This window comes from Phalacrocorax carbo, chromosome 6 (assembly GCF_963921805.1).
Source record: "Phalacrocorax carbo chromosome 6, bPhaCar2.1, whole genome shotgun sequence".
Lineage (NCBI taxonomy): Eukaryota > Metazoa > Chordata > Aves > Suliformes > Phalacrocoracidae > Phalacrocorax > Phalacrocorax carbo.
Window position 1 is genome coordinate 25779137 of NC_087518.1, and position 24702 is coordinate 25803838.

General features: G+C 35.7%; 1 protein-coding gene across 5 annotated transcripts in view; it reads left to right on the forward strand.

The window, feature by feature from the left end:
* Window positions 1-24702, forward strand: part of IQSEC1 (IQ motif and Sec7 domain ArfGEF 1) — a 196657-nt gene that overhangs the window by 160919 nt on the left and 11036 nt on the right. For 4 of the 5 annotated variants that reach the window (XM_064454314.1, XM_064454313.1, XM_064454310.1 and 1 more), the window contains 9 exons: window positions 4671-4832; window positions 9152-9274; window positions 10065-10231; window positions 12765-12904; window positions 14491-14520; window positions 16781-16906; window positions 18519-18618; window positions 22094-22267; window positions 22943-23119. In XM_064454314.1, the coding sequence (XP_064310384.1) occupies window positions 4671-4832; window positions 9152-9274; window positions 10065-10231; window positions 12765-12904; window positions 14491-14520; window positions 16781-16906; window positions 18519-18618; window positions 22094-22267; window positions 22943-23119 (1199 nt within the window). The remainder of the gene's footprint in view (window positions 1-4670; window positions 4833-9151; window positions 9275-10064; window positions 10232-12764; window positions 12905-14490; window positions 14521-16780; window positions 16907-18518; window positions 18619-22093; window positions 22268-22942; window positions 23120-24702) is intronic. The other variant, XM_064454311.1, reaches the window with a different exon arrangement.

Consider the following 24702-nt stretch of genomic DNA (forward strand, 5'->3'; position numbering starts at 1 on the left):
CTATTGTCTTGGCTTTTGAGGGAATGGGTTTTTAGGGGGGTTGGGGTTTGAGTTTTTTGCACTTTGGTTTTTTAACTGTTGTCTCTGTGATTTTGCACTCTTTGTGCCTGGAACTTGCTTCCTCATAAAGATGTCAGTTTCCAAAAATTGCTGCAGGATCCAACCTGTCTTCAGAAACACTCAAAGACAACATTTTTACTGGATATGACCAATACTCTCTAAGAACTGTGCCTGTTAAAATATACTGGTTTGATCTGGTTTTTTTAAGTTTGCATTACATTCCCCATCGATGTTTTTCCCCTAAAAGTTGCTTTGAGCCATCCTAAAGGTCTTGTTACTAACCAGTTCCTGGCAAATTCCTTAGCCCTTTATGCAACATCTGAGAATCATACGTAAATATGTTTTTGTACGTCTTTTTGTGCTAGTTGATTTTTTTTCTTTTCAGTAGATTTGTTTTGTGTTTTGTTTTGTGACTTCTTTTGGGTTTTTTTTTGAGATAGAAGACATTTTTAAGCTTTATTTGGAAAACAATCCTGTAAATATTAAAAGTTCTCTAAATATGTTTAGCATCGGTTATGTAAGGTGCTAGCTTTATAGAGTGTATTTTGATATTAATTAATGTATTCAAATCTGAAAAGAAATGCTCTGCTTATGCAGCTTCCATGATTGCTATTTATAGACTTCTCATCTTCCCTGTTATCAGTAGGTGTAATTAACAAGCCATCACTGGGAATTTTCCTAATCACAAAAGACTCTTAGTTGTAACTATAAAACGGTCTGCGCTCAATTCTGAGTAGGCAGAAATGAGGATAACTTATGTCAGATGTTCTATCTCATGTTAAATCCATGACCCTTTCATGTCCTACTCCCTTCTGCACAGTCTTACACTGTAGGAAAATTAGGGTTTGGTGAAAAAGAAAGTTTGTCTAATTTAAAACAGCTGGTTTGCTTGGGTTGTCTTTTAAAACCTGCCCTCCCAGAAACCCTGTCAGCTACCTGTTTTTTTTGTCCTTCATTGGACAGGAGCAAATGAGTTTCTGGTAGTTTGCTGATAGTTAACACCACAACTCACATGTCCTTTTGGTGCATTTAAGAGGCAATTCCTTCATACATAGTAATATTTGAAATTTGTCATGTTGAGGATGACTTAAATTTCCATGAACCTGTTTAGTTCTTCAGTTTGTCTGAAAAAAGGGAAAATACTGTTTGCGTCTAAAGACAGAGGGGCAAGGTGGCACCCCTGTGTACATTTTTTCTCTTAGCCTTTTTCTCTTCACTTTTAAAGTAAAATTTAATTGGAAGTACAGCACTTCAGAATTTCAGAATTCAGAAGTGATACAAAGTCACTACTTTATATTAAGTACTTTTCCTGTTGAATAAGATAATGCCACACCTGGTGTTTGGGATGGGAGGGAGCCTGCAACAGCAATAAAACTCCTTGAACCTTCCTAGCTTGCAAGGTGATTTAAAAAAAAAAGGGGGGGGAGGGGGTAGGTGGGAGATTGTTCTTCCAATATGCTGTTTAATAAAATCTAGTTCATATTAAATTCAGTTTCTTGGTCAAGAACATTGAATGAATTCAAGGTTTCAGGTCATCAAAAATAGAAATATGTAGAAAATTTTGTCGGCAAGCGGGACTTCAGAACAGAAATCAAAATTAGCATTTATGAGCTGAATGGGGAGCTAGGGAGATAACCGTTGGATAAGATAATTTTTCTTTCTCTAATATTTAAAACCCACATTTAGCCACAGAAACTTATTTTATTTAGGACTTCATTTGTGCACATATAACCCTTAACCTTCAGAGTTCTCCTGTGAGCCAGAGTAATCATTTTGCTAATAAGAAAACTGAAAATGTTGTAGGCTGCGTTGCTCAAGGAGGGATACCCTAACAATTCCAGAGTGGTACCAGCTGCTTCTGGCTACTTGTCCTTTATGCCATCCTTTAGAATATACTTTATTGTAGCCTGTCATTAATTGGGGCGAGGTACCAAAAGACCACCTGAAGCTGTAGGTTCTGTCATTAAGAACAATAACCCTGCTAATTCTTGCTCTGAGAAATCCTTAATCCCCACTGTAGTGATGGCTACCAGACACCTTCAAAGAAATATCAAAGTAACCTTACAGAAAGTTACAGTTCTCATCTCAGCAGGTAGTAGAAATTCTCTAGAGAAGTCCTTTAATTTTTGAGTTTGGGTAGTTGTTTTTGGTTTTGGTGTTTTTTATAGCAGCAGCTCTGTACCAGCTTAGTCTGGGTGCTTCACTGTTGGCTGGTTCAACCCCCAAGTAGCTCTTCAGCAGAGATCTGGTACATTCTCTACATTTACAGTTGTTTTTCTAGAACAGAACAACAATATTAACAGCTTTTGGAGGACAGATTTCAAAATAATATGACACAATTTTATTCATCTCTAGTTGGCAAATTCAGTGGGTATGGCCATGAATTAGAAGAAATAAAGTTTCTCCACAGTGGAAGCGACGGTTCCAGGTTTGTTACTCTGAAGTTTATGTCACTGCTACTTCAGTTTGATTTATCAGATAGGGAAAGAGTAGTCTTCATTTTTACACTTCAGAGTTTTCAGGTACTGTTTTCATGTTACTACAGTTCAGAGTTTACACTGCTTCTGTGGTACAACTTTTGTAACAAATTGGACTACTTTCTAATAATCCTAAACTGTAAAACTTCCTGATGTTTCACTTCATCATGAAGAAAGTATCGATGGCTTCCAGTGTATGGCTAAATGGATTTTTAAGTCTGTTTTGGAGACTTACACAGCCTGGTTTGAAGTGTATTTGAATAAAGTGATTTCATATTGCTGAACCAGAAGGCAGAGCTTCCTATGAGAAAATGCAGATCCTGACTTATGTGAAATTACATAACTACATAGGAACTGATGCAAAATATATCATGTGTGACCTTCATGATAATTTTAAATGTTCAGGCTTATAGGGGTGATAAGAATGCAAGTTGTGGTTTAGTACAATAAGTAATGATCCAGCATTTTCTGTATTTAAAGTAAAGGTGATCTTTGGATCAAGTTTTGCTTTTTGATTGTGTTCGTTTTCTGTTTTGACAATTTGAAATTGTATCACTCTGAACTTTATGGACACATGTACCACACTAACAAGGGGATAGGGAAAACTGTTCCTGTTGTTGTTGGATGTTGTGAATTTAAATTCAGAAAGATTAAGAATTCTGAAATACAACTCAAAAGCATACGAAAGTAGCAGTTATATTACTTCCAAGAAAAAGGGTACTTTTTGAGTATGAAGGAAATTTATTTTACAAGATTGTATTTAGAAGATGACCATATGTGTAATCTTATTTCAGATTAAAAGAGCCACAAAGCCTGATGCAAGAAATTGAGATTTGAGAGCTCCCTTTTGATTAAATTATATATATATTCCTCTGATCTATATAACTCTTAACAGAATATTAAGTGTATAATAGTGTAATGTAAAAGAGTAGGAGGACTGAATGGTCATGTATTTAGTAATGTTATTTGAAATAAAAAAAAACATAAGGAAGGGTTAGGGTTGTATGATCAATCTTGTATAAATATAGTGCGGTCACCTTGTCCTTTGAAATGTATTTTGCTTGCCTTAAAGGAAATATATCTCGGGTCATCCAGCATGCTGCAAATCATTCACTCTTACAGGTGGATATTATATTATAATTCATTACAAAATAAAGATGATAATGGAATTGCTGGTTCTGTAACAATATCCTTTTAATATCTTCAAAAGAAAACGTGGTTGTCTGTTGTGTCACACTGCTGAAAGATGCAGTGCATAATATGTGCTGTCAGGGGAATTTTACAGCACTTCAAAATATAAGCAGCATTTACCTTTATAAGCAGTAGATTTTATTGCCAGAAATCAGTTCCATCCCCAGTCCTCCTCCCCAGCACACACTTCTTAACATGTTAAAATGAGTAGTTTCAGCTTGCTTTGTTTTCAGATCTGAAAATGGTTACAGGTAAAACTGGAGGTGATGCATAAAGAGATGTAAAATGCTGCAGAAACTATGAAGGTGCTTGTCTGAGGGAGGGAAATCTGGGGAAATGGGTGTGTTAAAGGACAAGAAAAAAAAACCCTAAATTAGATGGGAATTCCACTATTTTTAATTGCTCCTTTTTGGATGACTGACTTTATTTTTTCCCCCTTGTTTTTTGTATTCTCAGCTTGCACATTATACCTTTTCAGATGTTTTTGTTCAGTAAGTTTAACTTTTGCCAGCAGGGGGGTGGGAGGTCAGAGGTGTTCTTTGTTTCTTGTTTTTCATCAGCAGCTTTTTAGTTCAGTTTCTGGAAGGGACAGCTCCCCCAGCAACAGGAGCATTTTAGTAGCTGATGTGGGGCATGTCTCTTGTATTGACAAATGTTTTGACTTTCATGCCTGAGGCTGCTTGCATATAAAGCTTCTCTTTGGAAGGGTTATGGAGCAGGGAAATGTGTAAGAACATGCAAAGATGTGTTTCCAAGCTAGTAGGCTATTAACAGTGAACAGTATGTTCTAAGGGATGGTTATGTTTATCATGAAACTATACTAGCCCATACTAGCAGTATGTTAGTCAAAAGTGATGCGCAAAATTACTGTAAAATTTTAATCAGATGCCTTCAGGTCCAATGGAAGAATATTAATAGGTTTGCATTCCCATTTCTCCTCAGAAAACCTGAAAAAGGAGTCCAGTACCTCATTGAGCGGGGTTTTGTGCCAGACACTCCAGTTGGTGTTGCCCACTTTCTCCTGCAAAGGAAAGGTCTCAGCAGACAGATGATTGGAGAATTTCTGGGAAATCGACAAAAACAGTTCAACCGGGATGTATTAGAGTAAGTATGGGGGGGGGTGGTGGGGGTGGTGGTGGTGTAAGCGTATTTTCTTTTCAAGTAAGACGTTTTATCAAACTAGAGGTAGTAATGGTTTCTGAATGTTTTGTGCTCTTCTCTGGATCTTGTTCTGAAGGAAGGGGAAACCAGACTCTCAGGGTTAAGAAAGAAAACATGCACATGAGCAAATATTTCTTTGCTTTCCAGCTAAGTTACTGGTTCTGTTATTGATCCAGCAAGATACATACAAAGATTTATATTCCCTATAGTCATGTACATTTACTCTAAATCTATCTTTTAACTTCATTTGCCTTAGAGTACATTATTTGGAAGTCTTTTTCCTTTTTCAGGCTCTCTAATAATTTGCTGAATAAAACAAAATAATATTATATGCAACATAAGGCTTCATGAGTAACAGAACACAAAAATAATTATTACAGCCAAATGGCTCAGATGTTAGATAAACAGGGATTTCAGCGTGTACAGGCATATGCTGACAAGATCTATACAGACTGTTCCTTTCCAAAAGATTAGATAAACAAAAACTAGTTTAGAAACCAAAGAAATTCAAATAATGAAAATAGACTTTCAGCAGCTTGGTCATAAATTTCTAAACCTTATGTACAGAGTAACCAAAATGGAAGCTGCTTCATTTTAAGAGAGTGTTCATTTAAAACACTTATTCTTTTGGGGTTGTTTTTTTTTTTAAAAATCTGTATACTGACCTCTAAACATGAATACATCTTAGTCCGGTTTTATTCAAGGAATTGTATAAAAAATTGTTAGTTGTTTAACAAAATTGCTGAGAACGAACGCAGAAAAAAACCCACATCTTGCCCATTAAGGAAGACTAGAAAAAATTCTGACCACAGGTTTTAACCAGAGCATAACGAAACCTGTACTGAAATTTGCATTGCTCTATAGATGCAGTCTTTCTTGAGGACTGAATGTTGATGTATAATATTGATACCATGATATTGATACATCACAAAAAGTTTAATGTTTTTGTTTGTTTTATTCACTAGGATACAAAGTGTCTGCCAATACCTTATATTTTCTTTGCATATTTCTTATGGACTGCTCTCACCAGCTTCACACTGCAGATGTTGGTTGCGTTCTCTACAGTCATCCCTGATCTTACCTAAGTTCTGACAGTACAATAGTATCTCAAATTGCAAGCTTGAACACTGTATTAATACAGCTAATGGCATGCATATGTATGCCATAGACCTCTTTTTAGAGGTTTCCTCTTTTTTTCATGTGCCTTGTTAAAGGCTGCCACCTTATACCCAGCAGAAAGCAACAGAAGAGTGTGTACCAAGGTGTGTAGCCAGGCTTACAGTATAGAGGAAAAGATCATGGCTTGATTTTGATGCAATCCCTATTCAGCATGAGTCATTATTAGCTACTTGTAATGATCGTCTGGATTTTGCAATTATGAGTCAGACTAGGGTGAAGACTTTCCAAAGAGTGTATATTTTCTACTTTTTAAAAAGAAAACAGTACAGGTCCAGGAAGAGATGATTTATAATCTTAGATGATGCATTTTGTGATCTTAAACAAATCATTTGCCCTCACCATCTCAGACTAGTAGAATATGGGTAAGAAGCAGTGTGTCTCTGCTAAACCAGATGTACAGCCGGCGTGTATCTGTGATGAGGTGAATTCTGAAGAGTAAGGTTATAATCACCTATCTACAACCTCACAACAATCCTTTTACTGAAATTAATCTATTCTTAAATAAGCTGTTTCAGCTATGCTTTGGGGCAAGGAGCACCCTGTAAGTGGTTCAGTTCTCTTGATAGTGTTCTGGAACTTGACTGCAAATAGGAAGAAGGTACTTTTTAAGAAAAAGAGACAATAGAATAGAATTTAATCTTAAATGTCACAGTTACAGATTGGAGGTAGATTTTGTCGAACTGATAACTCCAGGTTGTTACATAGAAAAGATATTTTAACAGATGATCCTTTTTCTGTTACACAGTTTAATTTCAAGTGATGTGCTTTGATTTGTGTTCAAGTTTTCCAGATCCTGTAAATTCGGGTGTTCTAACTGTTTGAAATCATCTTTTCACTGGAGCTTAGAAAATATTCAGGAGAGTAGCCCAAATTTTTGACCAAAAGCCGCATTCTGGGCCTGCTGTAGTTGCTACCTGGTGGTAGCTCAAGTGTAAAGGCATTGTTTGGATGGCATGGGGCTGGCATAGCTGGCGCTGATGATGTTGCCCTCGTCAACATTTGGGGCATGTCAGACACGCTTCCCAAAGCACTGCTGTTCTGCAGTGAGCCTCAGCTTTCTCTCTGCCTGAAAAAGAAGTGCTTGATATAATAGATATGTAGCTGAGGATCTGACCTTCTACTGTGTCTTGACTTTGCATTAGAAAACAAAAGTACAGTCACTCAAAGAAGGAATAAAGCCATCATAAAGAACACTGTTGAAAGTGAGAGGAAAAGCATGACATTCCCTTGCTTTGTCCAGGACTCCATCATTTTGGTCCATTACAGTACATAGGTAGAGAACCAAGGCAGTGGTAGCCATGCTGACCCAGCACGTGGTACGTTCTACTCCTCTTGTCTACATTTTGTGAAGAGTTGGTAAGCAGGGGTTACCACCCAGGAAGGCGTTTCAATTATCTGCTTACCTAGAAGTGGTGAAGCCTGGCTGCTTCTTGCCTTTACCTGCCTGGGACAAGTAACTGTAATAGTGAAGATGTGGTGGTTCAACACAGGCTTATTCACCCTGAGTATATATGTAATCAGGTTCTCATGCTGTGACTAAAGTCCACTTAGTCATGTTCTCTTTATCATTATGATCATGATATTATTGTCAAGGATTATAATTGTTAACTATTGTTAACAAAAACTAAACAAGTGTGTCTGACCTTACTTAGTTTGATGTTTCCATTTGCTGTAATGGCCTAGCTAAAATAACTTGTTCACTTTTTTGTCATTACATAGTCACTGGAAAATTTTTGTTTACTATTTTGAAATGTTTGTAAAAGAATACTGGTTCCAGTTAAGAACATTGACCATTGTGGTATACCTGCTGTCTCCCTAGTTCATATAAAAGATTGTTTAAGACCCCTCCCCGTTAATGTTGTCTGCCAGCATGTTTCTGGAGGTCCTTAATTGCTCTAATTACTTCATTTTGACTCCAGCTTGTCTGCACATGTGCTTTGCACCTTTGAAGGAGAAAAAAGCTTTTGAAAGTGTTACAGAACTTACAATAGGTGAGAAGACTGTGAACATTATTGCAGAGCTGATAATAGGTTTTTAGGTGTGGATTGGAAAGGGCGTGAGAAATGCCAGGCCTGTTTGTTTGTTTCCTTGTGCTTCTTCATAAAGGGAAGACTATTCAAGGCAAACTAAAAAAAATTGCTTTGGTATTAATCTATATTAGCTACATTGTTACTAGATGAAAAATGTGAGCTACTCCAATTTATCATTATATAGCTATACATTTAAGTAAAGCCTTTTAAAATGGGCTGTGCTTTCTTTCTGTGGTTTCTGTGTTACAGTGCTGTTACTTGCAGTGATTCATGTTTGGTTATTTAAAAACTACAAGCTAAATTTAAAGAAAGGAAATTTATAAGCTTCTGATTTTAAAGTAGTCTTTAAACAAAGTATTAGAATGACATAGTTTACATGGTTGATTATATTAAACTGTGGGGGGTTTTTATTTTTTGTCAGCATTGTATTTTCAGAGCAAGAAAGTAATTATTTCTCCATAAGTGTTAACTAAAAGACATGGCAAATGATGGGGAGATTAAAATTACAGCATTAATAAGAGAGTATCCCAACAAGATTAGGGTTTTTTTTTCTCTGTATATAAGAACACTCCTAGACACAGAGCCATTTGGTACAGGTTGTCCTTGCTGCAGGCTGTTTGAGATATGATATTTTGAGCAGCATAAACTATTTTTTGTTATTGTTGTTGTTAGTATTATTGTTGTTGTTATTATTATTATTATTGGCATTGCTATAGTTGATTGGCCTGGAAGCACAAACCAAATTATTATTCTTGGCAATGGTATGTCACTTATTGGTCAGACATTTGCCATTCTAGCAGCTCTTCTGTGTGTTTTTTTTTTTTTTTTTAAAAAAAGGGCCTGCTTACATGTACGCACTCTTTGATCCACTATTTGCAATCCTTCCTCCACAGCTTACCTACAATTACTGCAATTGCTGCTGAATGTTTCAAAAAACTCCACGTATCTCTACAAGAGATAGAAAATAGAAAGTGTTTTTTTTCTCAAAATCTTACCTTTGGTACTGTGTTCTTAGAAATTAAAAGACACAATGGCAATATGTTTTTATCCTAGCTGTGTTGTGGATGAGATGGACTTCTCAACAATGGAACTGGATGAAGCACTCAGGAAATTTCAGGCTCATATCCGTGTTCAAGGAGAAGCCCAGAAAGTAGAACGGCTCATTGAAGCTTTTAGGTATGATGTCAAAACAAATTACTTTGTCACCAGAAACCTGTTGTCTAACGGTCAAACTGGAGAACTGGGGAGGTTGAGTGTATCTAAGTTACTTCCCTGCTTATTTGCAGTTTCCTTGTGAGCTACATACAGTTTCAAATACAGCACATCGTTTGTGGTGGTTTTGCTTGTTTGAAATAGGAAGTTTTATTTGCTGGTGCTGTTCACGTATGTTATCTGTATTAATGTAGTGAGGTTTCTCAAAAGTTTTTTCTGGCACTGGTTGAAAAGATTGAAAGGATTTTTTGATGTCTCTAACACTGCATATGAATATAATTGTTTATACTATCAAACTATAGGACCATTTACATTTTAGAGTATATATGCTCTCAACCTTTCATTAAGCATTTCAACCATAGTGGAATAAAGAGCACTAACTTACTAATACTAACACAGGTGTACTTCATCCAGGACAGGATGAGATGTAAATCATCATGTGGCAGTAAGGTAAAATCAATGCTGTATTCTTACCCGGTGTCAACAGGTATTACTTACTGAAAAAAATTAAATACTGAAGTTACTGTAGCTCAGAAGCTGTACTAAGTAGTGAAGTTACAGTGGTAGTAGAAAAAACAGAAGCCTTCCATATTCTAGGGTTGATTTATGAAAATATGTGGACAGAAAGCTAAATATATGTATGGAACACGAATAATAGCTTGCTCAGCTTCTGGAATGTAGCAGTTGGTTTATTTGGTGAAACTAGAATAGTAATTCATAGCTCTGACAGTGTCACCCCTTTGCTTTTTTACAGCCAGCGATACTGTATCTGCAATCCAGGTGTTGTGAGACAATTTAGAAATCCTGATACCATCTTCATTCTAGCTTTTGCCATCATACTGTTAAACACAGATATGTACAGCCCAAATGTGAAACCAGAACGCAAAATGAAGCTAGAAGATTTTGTCAAGAATTTAAGGGGTAAGCAAACTCTAATGATTAAAGTTATGAAAGCTTTTCCCTGTAACTGTCATTGGAGAGACACCATGTATCTTCTGGAAAAAAGACAAAATACAGGGCAGTTGATTCTGATTTCACCTGACTTAAAGCTGCTGTCATTTGTACAGGCTTTAGTTATTTCTGGAATAGTGAAAACAGAATTAAGCATATAGTATTTTGTCATTTTTATCTTGTCTTTCTTGAGTGAATGTATTGTCAGGTCCTTTTCCCATATATGTATATATATTAAGGAATAAAAATCACTATGCCATGATGAGAACTTTTGGAAATACACTAAAGATTTAAATTCTTGGTGGGGAAAAAAAAATCCCAACTCCAAAACCTTCCTGAGATGTACATGGTAAATAGCACAGAGATTTTATTTTGATTTCTTTATTGGTGTATTTTCTGATCAAGGAACTATTTGCCAGGCTATGGCAATGGCACACCTAGGCTTGCAATTAGATTGCCAAAAAATACGGAATTTTTTTTTTTTTTCAAATTTTTATCTCAGGTCTTTCTCTTCTGGTCCTTTCTGATGAAAAAGAACAGATTTTTTTTAATTAAGTATCAGCTCAGCCAGTGCACAGCTCTGCCTAACAGGAAGTAGTCACTGTAGAGCTGAGGAGGAAGATTGTGCATGAGGAGATACCTCCTGTTGTTCCTGGGCACTCAGGGAAGAATGGATCAGACAGTGTTTACCTTTTATTGCAGAAGAGCACTCAGCTGTTAGAGAAACAAAATGAGACTGAAGTCCCCATCCCTTTTTTTCCTTTATGATAGTTTGTGCCCAGAGAGAAAAAGCAGCTTTTACTGCGGTTCTATTACTATGTGTTTGTCCAAAGGCCAGGAAAATTGCCTGCTCAGTCATTGCAAACCTCTCCTCCTCCTCCTCCCCCCGCCCCGCTTTTAAGCACAGAATAAGCACAACTTAGTACACAGTCTCTCCTCTTTTGGCAACAATGGATGTAGCAGCATGGCAGCAGAATAGGCCCACTACTGCAGGTGTCAGCAAGTACTGAGGTATTGTTTAACAGCCATTTTCTCAGTGATACCTAAAAGTGGGCTGAATGGCAGAAAGACAGAATCAAGTTGCTTAACATATAAAAATATATTGATGCATCCTAGATGCATGGCAGTTTGTATTCATGGTGTATGTGGTACTTTCATTTTAGTACTAGTAAAAACAAAATACTCATGGTGTTCTGAAATCTCAGATCTTGAAAATTAAAGTCCTGTTTGGTGATTTTATTCCCTTAGATTTATATAAGACAGCAATGAACAATCTATGCTTAGCAGATGTTTTAGCTTAGCAAAATATTTAGTGTTGAGATTTTATCATAAAGTCCACAAAGATTAAAAAAGCCAGTTATTAATTTCTTAGCATAATACTACAGTTATATTTGTAGTATTAAATACAGTGCATTCTCTCCCAGCTCCATCTCAAATGCCATCAATTTCTTATTATTGTAGGCATTTTTTGTAACAGGCTACTTTGCTTGTAACTTTAAATGACTGGATTGCAAAGGGTGGTTTGTTGAAGATTTGCTGGTGTGGAACAGAACAGAGGTGGCTTTGGTTGCTTCTAGTTGCAAAGAAACCGTATTTTATCACAGTATTTTTAATGTGAGCAGTTCTTCCACTGGTGGACAAAATCTTCTATTTTGGCTTCTGAATGGGAGATAAGAGTTCATTGCTTTAAAACCTGTTTAAAGAATAGACATGCATCCCCCTGTCCCCAGGAAATCCAGCTTTAAGTCACTTACTGAAATTGGACTCCTTCCACTGCTATTAAAAATTCAGGATCAAGCATTCAAGACAGTGTAGCGTGTGTTAGAATACAGACATGCCAATGATAATCACACAATGCTAAACAATAACACTGTAACTAGGTTATTTTGTTGATTTGTTTTTCCAGATAAAATTTATTGTGTTTTAAATCATAAAGGAAATATTCATTAAATTAATTTTACTGGATGTTCATAAGGTTCTCTTGTAGGAAATTGTTTTATGAACAGCGTTGAGTAATACTGGGACAGAGGCAAAATGGAATAGTTGTCCTGCTTCCTCCCAGTGGTATATACCTAGGAGGAGGTCATTGGAGATTTTAGTGTCTAAAGGGTTATTTAACTCATTTGAGCTTAAGAGTTTTAAAACAAAAAAAAAACCAAACCTGTGTAATTTCCATCGGTGTCTTGGCATATTGGAGCAGCAAGCTTTTGGACAAAAATGAGTGCTTCAGTAATGAGTAACTTAACTTCTGCTCTTTGATAAGGTGCACACAAAGAACAGGATAGGAGGTGTTAACTGACGGTACCAGCATTTATAAAACAAAACAGCATAAACAAGTACATCAGCAGTCTTAGGCAACGTTAGCATTACTGTTAGCAGGGGAAACAAAGATTGCCCATGTTTTTATGTTCTCGTTTCCAAGAAGCCTACATTGCTGACAAATAACACTGGTTGTTAGATCATTCAGAGCCAGACTGATATTAGAAACTTTTGGCTTCTGCAGGTGTGGATGATGGTGAAGATATCCCACGAGAAATGCTGATTGGGATTTATGAGCGAATCCGCAAACGGGAACTGAAGACGAATGAGGATCATGTATCCCAAGTCCAGAAGGTTGAAAAACTCATAGTAGGAAAGAAACCAGTAAGTTTGCTTTGCACTGCCTTTCTGTTACTAAGGAGATATAGAGCAGTGTACAGTATATGACAATACAGAAGTGTGTTGCTTAGAAGTATAAATTGGTTGATAAATGGCAAAAGTCAGAAACTGTCAAAATAATCATTTTCTATGAGGGTCGTTTTAATTTTGGAGTATTCACAGTATAAATGAATGTTGCAGTCTGGTATTCAAGAGTGATGATGTTATGGGTCTTAAACTCTTATCTCTTTGTGAAGCTTTATAATTCTGAAATCACCGAAATGTCTGCATTTTAGGCAGTTCTAATGTTTGCTTCAGGAGAATTTAAGTGTTTTGTTGAAGTGATATTGTAGAGAATTGTATTTCAACATTTACGCTCTCAGTTATGACTCTATAATTTACAATAGTAATAGAGAACTGTTCACGTCAGCATCTTTCTCAGCTTTGCAGCTAGCTCTGTGAACTGGTCTTTGTAAGGGGAGATTGTGTCATTTTGTCTCAGAATTTATCTGGAAATTGCGTCCCAGGGATTCTAGCACTGGGTTTGAGCATCCAAACATACCTCTTGCTTTGTTGTAGGAAAAATCTTAAAATACTTTGCTAAATAAAGTATTCTTCAAAGTGTCTGTTGGAAAAGGAGAGAGAAAAGGAAGGCTTACAGCATTTCTCCAGTATTTTACATGCTAACAATGGTATCTAATCTGGGGAGGGATAATGGATACTCAGCCTTCCTGAAGTCAAGTCCTAGCGTAATCTTCTAAGAATCTTCATGTTAGTAGTCACAAAGGCAGCCCAGGACAAAGAAAATAAAAAACAACACTAGACTTGCATGTTTTTGAAGTCCTACATCAGCTTTTTATCAGCTCTGGGGAACTTTACTGTAGCAGGGTCTGATGGGTTGGGGGATTTTTTTATTATGAAAAAGAGCACGGATCTTAAGATTCTCCCTCTTACTTCTAAAGAGCTTTGAATTGTAGACTCTTCTCAGACAAGGCTCAGTGCAATGAGTGGGGGATTGGGAATGAGGGACCACCAAAAAAAAAAAAAAAAATCTAATTTACTTCTGTTTTCCAATAAGGAAATATTGAAGAGATCTCTTGGAAGAAGCAGAGAGAGAAGGCAAAATTTCCTTAATAAAAGATTTTACATATTTTTGAGGGGAAGGGAAATAAATATTCTAAAGTCAGTACTTGGCAGTCATGCTTTCATATGAAACTTATTTTCTGTAATTGTTTGGGGATTTAGGTTTATGCATAGGCTTCTGTGGGAGATGAGGGTTTTCTAACAGTTCTTTTTTTATTCAGGCATGTGACAATTCAAATCCTAAAACTAATCCTGACCTTGTAGATTAAATGGGATTAAGAAAACAATGCCCTCAATGGAGTCCTAGGTTCAAGGATTTGTCTGTTGAGAGACTTTTTAACTGTGTTAAAGAAAATTTAGGAAACAGCCAACAGTCTTTATTGATAGAAATATTTGTTTTTACTTTATAGGCATTTAGTCATAGTAAGACCGTGACGTATTTACTTGCTATGATACAGTACTGTGTTTCTCTGAAGTTTAATGAACTTGTATGTGTCTTTCTACTGTAGATTGGATCTCTGCATCATGGACTTGGTTGTGTAGGTATTTCTCTCATACTCCTTCAAAATTTATAGTCATTTCAGCTGGCAGCATTTTCTTAAACTGGCAATAATGCATTCTATTACATTTTAATTAAAAAAAAAATTTGGCTTCTTTCAAGCAAATTTTTTCAACTGTTTTATTAAGAACTCTCCCAAGAATAAAGATTTTCTTTAAAATTTTCTTTAAAAATTTTCTTTAAAATTTAAAATATATTTCCCAGAGACTGCTTAATTTATTGCCAAGAGTTTTCTAGACTCTTTTTTTAGTTCAGTTTTTATGCATTTCAAATGCTATTATCACTGTAGAAATTAGAAAGCCAGTAAAGAATCAACAAATAAGTAAAATTACAGTTGCACCTCACCTCTTGACCTGGCCACATTTAAGTTATAGGCATATTCAATAATTACCCTAAATAACCCTAATAATTCAATAATAACTCTAAAACTATTCCAGTGCAGTGTTCCAGTTACTTTAATGTCATGATAACATTATTGCTAGTAGTTTTGAACAAAGAAACCACCTCATAGCAGAGGAGTGTACGTAGTGCTCTGAAATCTGACCATCCTATACAAAGGTATATCCTAATGCATTTATGTTTTTTCCATCAGTTATAACTGCACTGTGCATTAGCATCTTCACTCAGGACAATCCAGAGAAGGAACTTTAAATTTTCATTTGCTTTTTCAGTCTTCTATTTCTTGCTTTTTCTGTGTAACCAATTAAGATCATGCAAAGCTAGCTTCATGTTCCTGAGTGAAGTACCTGTCATTGCTTCATGGATGCATATCTAGCAGTACCACCAGACTGTAAAAACAAACTGAAAAATGTGACCTTTATAAAATATGGTGGAAGGAAATCTTAGCAGATCATCTGATATGATATGAGTGAAAGCATTTTCTATAGTTAAATTTCAATACCAGAGCTAACTGTAGTTGCTTGCAGATTCATAGGCTCAGTGACTATCCCTGGGTTTTGTTATCTTGTTGTAGCAAATCTTAGACTGCCATGTGCTAGGGAAACTAAGTCTGGAGGTAGGAGAGAATGAGAACATGCAACATTTATTCCCACTACTGTTCACTAAGAACCCATGTAAGCTGTTCAGTTACTAGAATAGCCCGAACATAGAAACCATTGATTTCTCCAGCATTTTTCACTGCAGTGGCTCCTTTAGAATGTGTCAGATTTTTTCTTAAACACCTTCTCCTTGCAAGTTCAGGAAGGGAAATTAAGTTAATGCCATAGATAAAGTAAATGCTCTTAGCATTTTATCTGTTATTAGTATTGTTATCATTAGATTTTGAGAAGAACTGGAATCTCACCAAACGACTTGATAACCAACCAGGAGCAAGGGCAGACAGTGAATCCTAAAGTGTTTTTTCCCCTCTTCCCCCACCCCCCACTCATGTAGAGAAAGAAGAAGCATTAACAGTCTTTGACTGTTTTTTCTTTGCCTAGTAAATCTCATAATTCCCATGCAGAATCAGGAATTATAAAGAAATACAATATATAAATGAAATATATATCAAGTTACCAAAGAATGTTCTCTACTTAAAATTTTTAGAGTTTAAAAGACTTTTAATATTGTTGACAAGCTATCATCGTTTGCATTTGAAAGAAATGAAGTCTCACTAGGTAGAAAACAGCAGCTTCGGGGACAGCTTCAGCATACATTTCAAATAAGAAAATAGGAAATTATTCTCAGTTTTCTTACCGGCATGAGAAAATAAGCCAGACTGAAAATGCATTTACGTTTTTCCGATGTCACCATTTCCTTGGTATTGGGGAATGAACAAACTGAATTAACTCAGTGTCTGACAAAACATGATCTACAAAATCAGTGTATTCATCTCACAAAAGCTGAAGTTGCTTTGCGTCCTTTCTTCTAATAAAGAAATGTAGAAATGCTGAGGAAAGCAAACATCCTTTGCTTTGAGCTCCCACTTGCTTAATCTTAAGTTTTTTCAAGGTTTTATCATTTCACAAAAGCTCTGTCCTCAGTAAAACTTTCATTGGCATCCATATACAGGAATGCAAGCTGTTAGAAAATATTTTGTATAAGAATTTTGATGAAGTTTGGAAGTCATGCAAGTTTGTGGCATATAAATCTTTATTTTCCTGTTGTTAGCCTTTGATTAAAAAATCTTAGAGGCTTAGAGGTAAAAATACTTGAAGTATTCAGAAAAAGACTCTGAGTATGAAAGATGCTTTTTCTTGGCTACATATTGCTATATTAACCAAACTTCTGTATTATCATAGGTGCTTTCTCTGCCCCACCGGAGACTTGTTTGCTACTGTAGGCTGTTTGAAGTTCCAGATCCAAATAAACCTCAGAAGCTTGGATTGCACCAACGAGAAATATTTTTATTTAATGATCTTCTTGTGGTATGTACTTTCAGGTGGATCGACTTCTAGTGAGGTATTCAGAAATGCCTGTCTCCATTAAATCAGTGGCAATTAAGCGCATGAGCATTCCTAAAAATAAATATCTATTACCTGTTACTCTGTACTCCCACAATCTTGGGATTATTAAGATTTAAATTTTCTTAATTTTCTTCATTACGTATAATTTGCTTTTAAACGGAAGCCTTTTATTGATTACTACACTTTATTGTAAGAAAGTACTTTGATGCAATAGCTTTTACTAGAATGAACAAAAACTACCTCCAGTTTACCCATGTCCCTAATGGATAAATGAAAACATACATATAAATGAATAATAATTTCAAGTTACTTGTGGAAAAATAAAATTATGTACTACTTTGTATTCCCCGGATGTTATATGAATCCAACATGTTTATTCAGTGAAATAGGAACAGTATATGTTGAAATACATTTTACAGTTGACTTTACTTTTTAGTGTGCATTTAACTTGACACAGTCTTTTGAAAATCAGACATACAAAACTAGTGACAACTTGGAATTATTTGGTTGATTTGCTCTTAAAAATAGGAAAATTTGTTGTACTCTATTTGGAATATATATACACTTTTATTGGGTGTAATTTTTACATATATTCAGACCTTAAAACTAGGAAGTAAGTTTAAAAAAAATTAATCCTTTTGATTGTAAGTATAACCTCCTATCATAAATGTGAACTTGGGTATAAAATGATGGAACATTGTTGTCTTTAGGTTGCAAGCTTTCTGTTGTTTGTCATTACTTACTCAGATGTTAGTAGTTTTATCAAACTGTTTTGGGAGTAGTATAGACCAAATTTGTCAGTTCTAGTAAAATGCCATCACCAAAAGTTAAATTCAGAAATAACTAGTAAAAATAAACCTCTCAGTTATAAAGAGAAAGAGTGGTTGCATTCACACTTTAGGAGAACTCCAAAATTGATGATAAGTAGTAATGTTACTTTTATTGTAGCAAAAAGTAAAGGTTTCCACAGACGCAGAGCTTTTATTGAAATAGGTGCTGTACAAATCATAGGGAATACAGGGCATCATTGGATGAGGTAGTGTAAGACAGTATTTGGAGGTGCACAGAAGTGAAGCAGGCTTGGAAGGTCACACAGCACATAAGAATAAGGGCTAAGAATTAAACTTGTGTGGAGCAGTCCATAGGCATGTCCTGCCTGTAGTCAGACTGTAAGAAAAAAGCATGAAGGAAAGTGTGGTAGCAGCTAAGTTTTTTAAAAAGGAAAATTTAAACGTATTTACATTTTTTGCTAGCACATACAGTGCACAATGGGACGCAGGGGTTTTTTCCTGTCTGGAATTTCAAGTAGTATGGCTTTGGAGAATAGAGAACACCAAGGCTTTGTATCTGGATAAAATATTAAACCTTCTGGTTAAGACATGCCAATGCTTCAAAGCTAGCTTTGTTTCTTCTATAGTAGTAGATTAAATACATCAGCTGCATTAAAAAAAAGTTAAAAATTACAAGTTCATCTTTTCTGGCAAATTTTAGCTTTCTTTGGCTTAAAAATGTTTTTTCATATGCTAAGTCTTAAGCACAATAATTTTAACTTTGTTTATTTGATAACTTTAAGGTGACCAAGATTTTTCAAAAGAAGAAGAACTCAGTCACATACAGTTTTCGACAGTCCTTTTCACTCTATGGAATGCAAGTTCTTCTTTTTGAGAACCAGTGTAAGTCTTTCCTCTCTTTCTAGATTACCAATTTATTTATAAGTAAAATAAAATAGAAACTTGTGTGAGTGAAAGGGGTGGACAGGACTTGATCCTGAATTTAGGAATAAAATTGCTCTGAATTTCACTTAGCTCTAAAGTTTAAAACAAGATGGTGTCAGTACAAGAAACAGCAAGACTGATGTTAGATTTTTTTGTTGTTGTAGTCAGAAGCCAAATCTAGCCACATGTGGTGTTTGTGAATGCTTGTAAAGAATAGATTGTTTGTAAAGAAACAAACAGCTTATATCTCTCGCAGAGTCAATGGTACAGTTAGCCGGAACTGAATGTATGATAATAAATAATGATTATTATAATGGTATGTGTAATTCAAACCACTATTTCATTTATTTTCCTGATTTATAGCTTAACTTTGTGCCTAGGTAATGTATATATTCAAATGTAAGTACAAAGCAGAGTGTCTCGGTTAAAGTTTGTATTTTCTGACACCTTTTGTTTATGTCAACTGTAATCTGCATCAATTCAGTATTCTTTTTATCTTTAATGATTCTCAAGCTTAGTCTTAGCAGACCAAAACCCAACAAAAAGCAAATAGTTTGCTAATGCTCCTCTAGATTTTAAGCCCAGAGATGGCAGCAGTAATAAGATAGCAGAGCATAGTTGTTTGTATGGTGCATAGGGGGACAGTCTATTTGACCTGACTTAATGGTTTGTAAACCAAATCTTGACCTTCATGATAAATTGGATACAGTTCGGTGTGACATTCAGTATTTTCTGTGCTTTTCCGTTGTGGACCAATTAATTTTCACGTGTCCTTGAGAATGTGCTCCAATGCTCATCTCACTCAAAAGAAGTCACTGTTACTGAGTCAAAGCATCTGGAGATTTCAGTAGGGAAGACTTTGTAGTGCTTACAGCAGTGATGTGACCTGCAGATTATTTAAATACATGCACATTCATTCTCTCCCTCTTTTGCACTCGTCATGTGATAGAAAACTCATTTTTAGAGAGGAAGGCCAAATATTTCTATCCTGGATTCTACTGAAAATACAAGAATATATCATTCCTCTGAAGTCAAGTTAAATAAATTTTTAAAAATTCATCACATAAGCACGCTAAGTAGAAACACTTTATTCAAGTAAATTTAATATCTGTAGTGGAACTAGGAGTAAAAGGTCAGATTCCTGCCAGTGAACTGGACGCATTTTAATTGAGACACTTAAGTAGACATAGTTGGACTCCTGAGGTGAGTTCACTATGGTGAATCAGTGAGCTGACTGTACTTCTAATATCAGTGCCTGTCAGGTGGACTGCGTTATTTTCCAACGGGGAAAGAGAAGTATTCTTCCCCTGTGGTTTGTAAAATTCATATTCTTGGCTTCCCCTTTCCCCAGCAAGCTCTGGGGTGTTTTAGCCAGAGCCATCGTGCCTTTCATTAAACCTGTGCATAGCAGCTGTTGAAATCAGCTGGTTTCAAGTGAGTAAAATTTAGCATCACTAAAGCAGAAGCAACAAAAATATTGGTATGGCTATTGGTGAAGTTAAACAAAATGGTTGGCATTGATGATAGAAGAATTGACTTCTAATGATAGAAGTCAGTCACGCTGAGGGATGGATGAGCCCCAAAAGGGAAAACAATGTCATGTATCTCTAGTAAATAAATAGGCCATAAAGGAAGTATATTTTACATTTTCGGTCAAATCACTGAATATATAAAGGGCAAGGAGATCACTTTAGAGAGAGTGTATCTGAAACCAGTAAATACTTACGTGTTTCCTGATGCTTAATCAGTATGATATAAAGAAGTATCTCTGGTAATAAAATATTTTTGTTTGTTCAGTATGTGGAGATTTGTTATTTGTTCATATGTGAAGGTAGCCCATGTGACTTTGGGGTTACCAAGTTTCCTTGTTTGGTTTCATAAACGTTTTTTTTTTCTTTTCTCCAAGAGGTGCACTTTCTAGAGCTGTTTACTGCATATTCAGTATCCAATATTAATGCATATTTGAACAGTTTCAGTGTTCGAAACAGTACATGCTGTTATACCATGTTCTCCACCTTTTAGCTTGCCTAGCACCAGACTCCTCTGCACTTTTGGCTATTTGGCTGTATTCTGAATGACTGCAGCTGCAGGCAACTTGAGGTGGCTGCTATTTGACTGAAGGTAGATGCAATTGTCATGTGAGCAGGAGAAGCAGATCAGCTATACATTGCTTCTGTGCAAGATATTGTTATCAGACCCTGACAGAAGCCCCAGATTCTTGCTCCCTTCTTCCCCTCTGTGCCCTTTGAAGCTTGCAGTAGTCGGCACCCTTTTTCACCTGAGAATGGTAAATGGACTCACTTCACTTCTTGTTGCAAATCTGATTTGGAATTTAAGGTGTCCTTTTAAAAAAGCAAAGCATTTGCACTTGTTTCTCAATATTTTAAGTCTGTATTTTGTTGAAATCTAATGACTTTGAGGAAGAGACTACCTTACATTATCGGTTGGTTCTTCGGGGAATTAATTTTCAGTAGATTGGAGCACTTGAACTTCAGGTTGAACATTTAAGTAAATATTTGAGAGCTTTAGGAAACCAATAAGGTCAGGCAGTTGAGTGAAAGAAAATATTGTGATATAGAATGCACATTTTGATTTTTTCTGACACCCCGTTTCTACAGGTCTGTGCTTCAAGCAAAGGCTGATTGTTTTCTACAACAGAATATATCTTCATTATAAGCTATCTTTCTGTAAATGGACCTTTTCTCTCAACCAGGAGATATTTTTTAACCAGCTGTAAAATTGGCATTCTCAAATGGCAGCCAGAAAAGAGGCAAAGACAGTGTGACAAAAAAATCCGCCTTTTATTGTGAAGATGTCCGTAATACGGGCCAAAAGAGGGGAAGGGGGAAGCCCGCTCCCTTTACTTCCTCAATATTTAATTTAACAGTTAATTTTAACTTCTTTTTTTTAGAAAAAGAAATGAAAGTAGGATGTCCAGGGAACACAACTTAATAGGAAATACTAAAAGCTGTACATGCTAGTGTGTTTGTCTTCCAGCAAACGTTAAAAGTGTAATAGAGTTTCTAGTACTTGAGATGTATTCAAGTAGTCTTTACTCAGCAAAGCTTTGGTCACAACTGAGTAAGGTAGATAATGGGATCTGCTTCATGAAACAAAAATTATCCCCTTAAATTTTTTTTCTGGGATTTTTCTTTTATATCGTACATTATACCTTAAGGGTAACAGCTGCATAAATACTATCTTTCAATATTTGTTTGGTATCTTGACAGTTAAGTAGTTCCAATGTATCTTAGGGATTTTCATTCTAATATTGCACCTTCAGACTTTTATTTTTCTGACTTTGTTCCTTATATGGTAACACTAGTAAAAAGCCTTCAGTTGTAGGGGGTTTTCTGTTTGGTCTTTTTTTATATATAAAAAGAAAAGTAATTGGAATAATCAGAGCTTAGTTTTTCTTGACTTTTTCTTCTAGATTATCCCAACGGTATTCGGCTCACGTCAGCTGTTCCAGGAGCAGATATCAAAGTACTAATAAATTTCAATGCACCGAATCCTCAGGACAGGAAGAAGTTTACAGATGACTTGAGGGAGTCAATTGCAGAGGTTCAAGAAATGGAAAAGCACAGAATAGAGTGTAAGTACAAAGGTACATATAATAGAGCATTTTAAAGCTAATAAAAATAAGAAAATCTTGAATGTATGTAAGCCATTAGAACTCATTTAAAAGTTCAATACAATGTGAGTTTTTCCCCATGGCTTTCAATCTAGAAAGAGGAAAAACCTAATGATATCTTCAGCCCCAGCTGAGTTCATTGACTATTTACTGCAGTGTAGCTGCAGTGGAAATTTAGCCTGGGCAAACTGCAAATAGCAGTGGACACAGAAGAGGTGGGTTTGTAATTTGTAGTATAAATTACACTACGAATTTTAGGGATCATTTACATCACACTGAAATTCTCAGTGATGGCCCTTCAAATAAGTTTAACTGAATTTTTCTCCATTTCTCTGTTTATATTCCTGTATTCTCTCAATTAGGTAATCATAGTACAAATTTATATATTTTGCTGGAAGTTAAATGAGTATCTAAACATGGAATTTTATCTTCTGTTTTTCCAAAAGAGGAATAACCTTTCATCCTGTATGTTGTAATAAAAAGCTATTAGTACAGGGTTGAAGTTTTTCTCCGGCATTTAACAGTGCCAAAATGGATTCTTATCTATTATTCACCGCAATATGTGATCACATACAGTAATTGTGATGTTAGCATGTCCTCCATTATAGTCAATAACTACGAATTGCAAAATTATTCTCTTTGTTTCAGCTGAGCTAGAAAAACAGAAGGGTGTGGTGCGTCCAAGCATGTCTCAATGCTCCAGTCTGAAAAAAGATTCTGGCAATGGGACTCTGAACAGAGCTTGCCTGGATGACAGCTATGCTACTGGGGAGGGCCTGAAAAGAAGTGCACTAAGCAGCTCCCTTAGAGACCTGTCTGAAGCAGGTAAGCACTGCCTTTATTTCCTTTCTCTGACTGGTGCATGCAAAGATGTGTGAATGATGCCTATCAAGCCCAGCTCACAGCGGGCTTTCAGAACTAGTAATACTGAAATTTCAAACGTTTTAAATAGCACCTCTTTCATAGTTCATGTTTAATATCTGTTTGTTTTTTACCCTTGTTCTATTAAGCAACCACTATTTGAAAGCATTTAAACTATTGTAGATTGCTATATATACTTTTAAAGGAGAGTGAAGACGGAGGAAAAATTAAGTGTTTTATTAAAAAAAATGGTTGACTTGTGCTAGGAGTAACCCGCTTAGTTTTCTTTTCTTTTTTTATTCCCCTTTGCTTCTTTCCCTTCATACAATAGGCTTAGAAAGAAAAGAAACTGATCTTTGTGTAATGACCACTTTCTGTGTATTTTGTGCTCAAGTGTATCTGTGTTACCACATTGATGAATGAAATTGAGTGAAGCCCTACTAAATCCTGCATAGAGCTATGTAATTCAGATACAGTGTGTCCCTGATGCTCTTTTATTATTTTGTAACTCCAGATATAGTTCCCAATTCTTGCAGAAGAGGTTGTTGTGAAATTCTATTACCAATATAATAAAGGAAATCCTAGTAGAAAAGAATACAGATATCTCACAAAACCACTGATGTGTCATAAGATTTATTAACCGATTAATACAGCTAAAGACTGGAAAGCAGTGGTGGTGTGATTTTTTAGCCAAAGAAAAGTCAGGGGAAGTTTTATATGTTTTGTTTTTATGGTTTGCCTTGGTAATACACAACTGGTATACCCATGTAATACGGGCTACCATGGGTAGTAACCTTCTCTTTCAGTGTTAAACATGGTTCCTGTCATTCACAAGAAGTCACATCTGAATACCATGCCCACTATTCAGGAAGTTCTTCTGGGGATAGTAGCAACTATGTATTTTTTTTTTCCCCTATTATTTCTTTAGTTCATAGTCTTTGTTACATACTGTGGTTTGTTCTTTTAATTGCAGTGATGAGTTACAGTATAGTCATAATTTCAATACTACGTATAACTTTGGTAGTAGACAATACTTTTTCCTTTTTTTAGCTAAAGAGATTTTAGCTATGCTGCAATAAATAAAATTGTTGTGAGCTGAAATTAGTGTGGTTTGTGGGTATATCTATATGCATGCAAATACATAGAGAGTGAGCTCTTTCAATTATTTTTATTCTCTGTTTAGGCCTTCCTACTCATATGTCCATTTGCTTCCTTAAAAAGACCTAGGACCTTGATCCAAAATCAGGCTGAAGTTGAATATTGGTGCTTGATTGGCTTCAATGGATTTTAGATCAAGCCACTAGTCTTCCCCACTATTATACCTCAGATTTGAGGATACTTCCATCATCCTTTTTTGTTGTTTGGTTTTTATTTCATTAGAATGAGAACTACCATATTGTTGAATATGTGAGTTCAGTGGGTATCTGTACCCATAAATGTGATTTCTAATTAATTTTTTTCATCTCATAGGAATTTTTCATTCCTGTCTTTCAAACATTGCCATGTATTTAAATTCATGTTATGGGTTTATGCAATAAACAAGTATT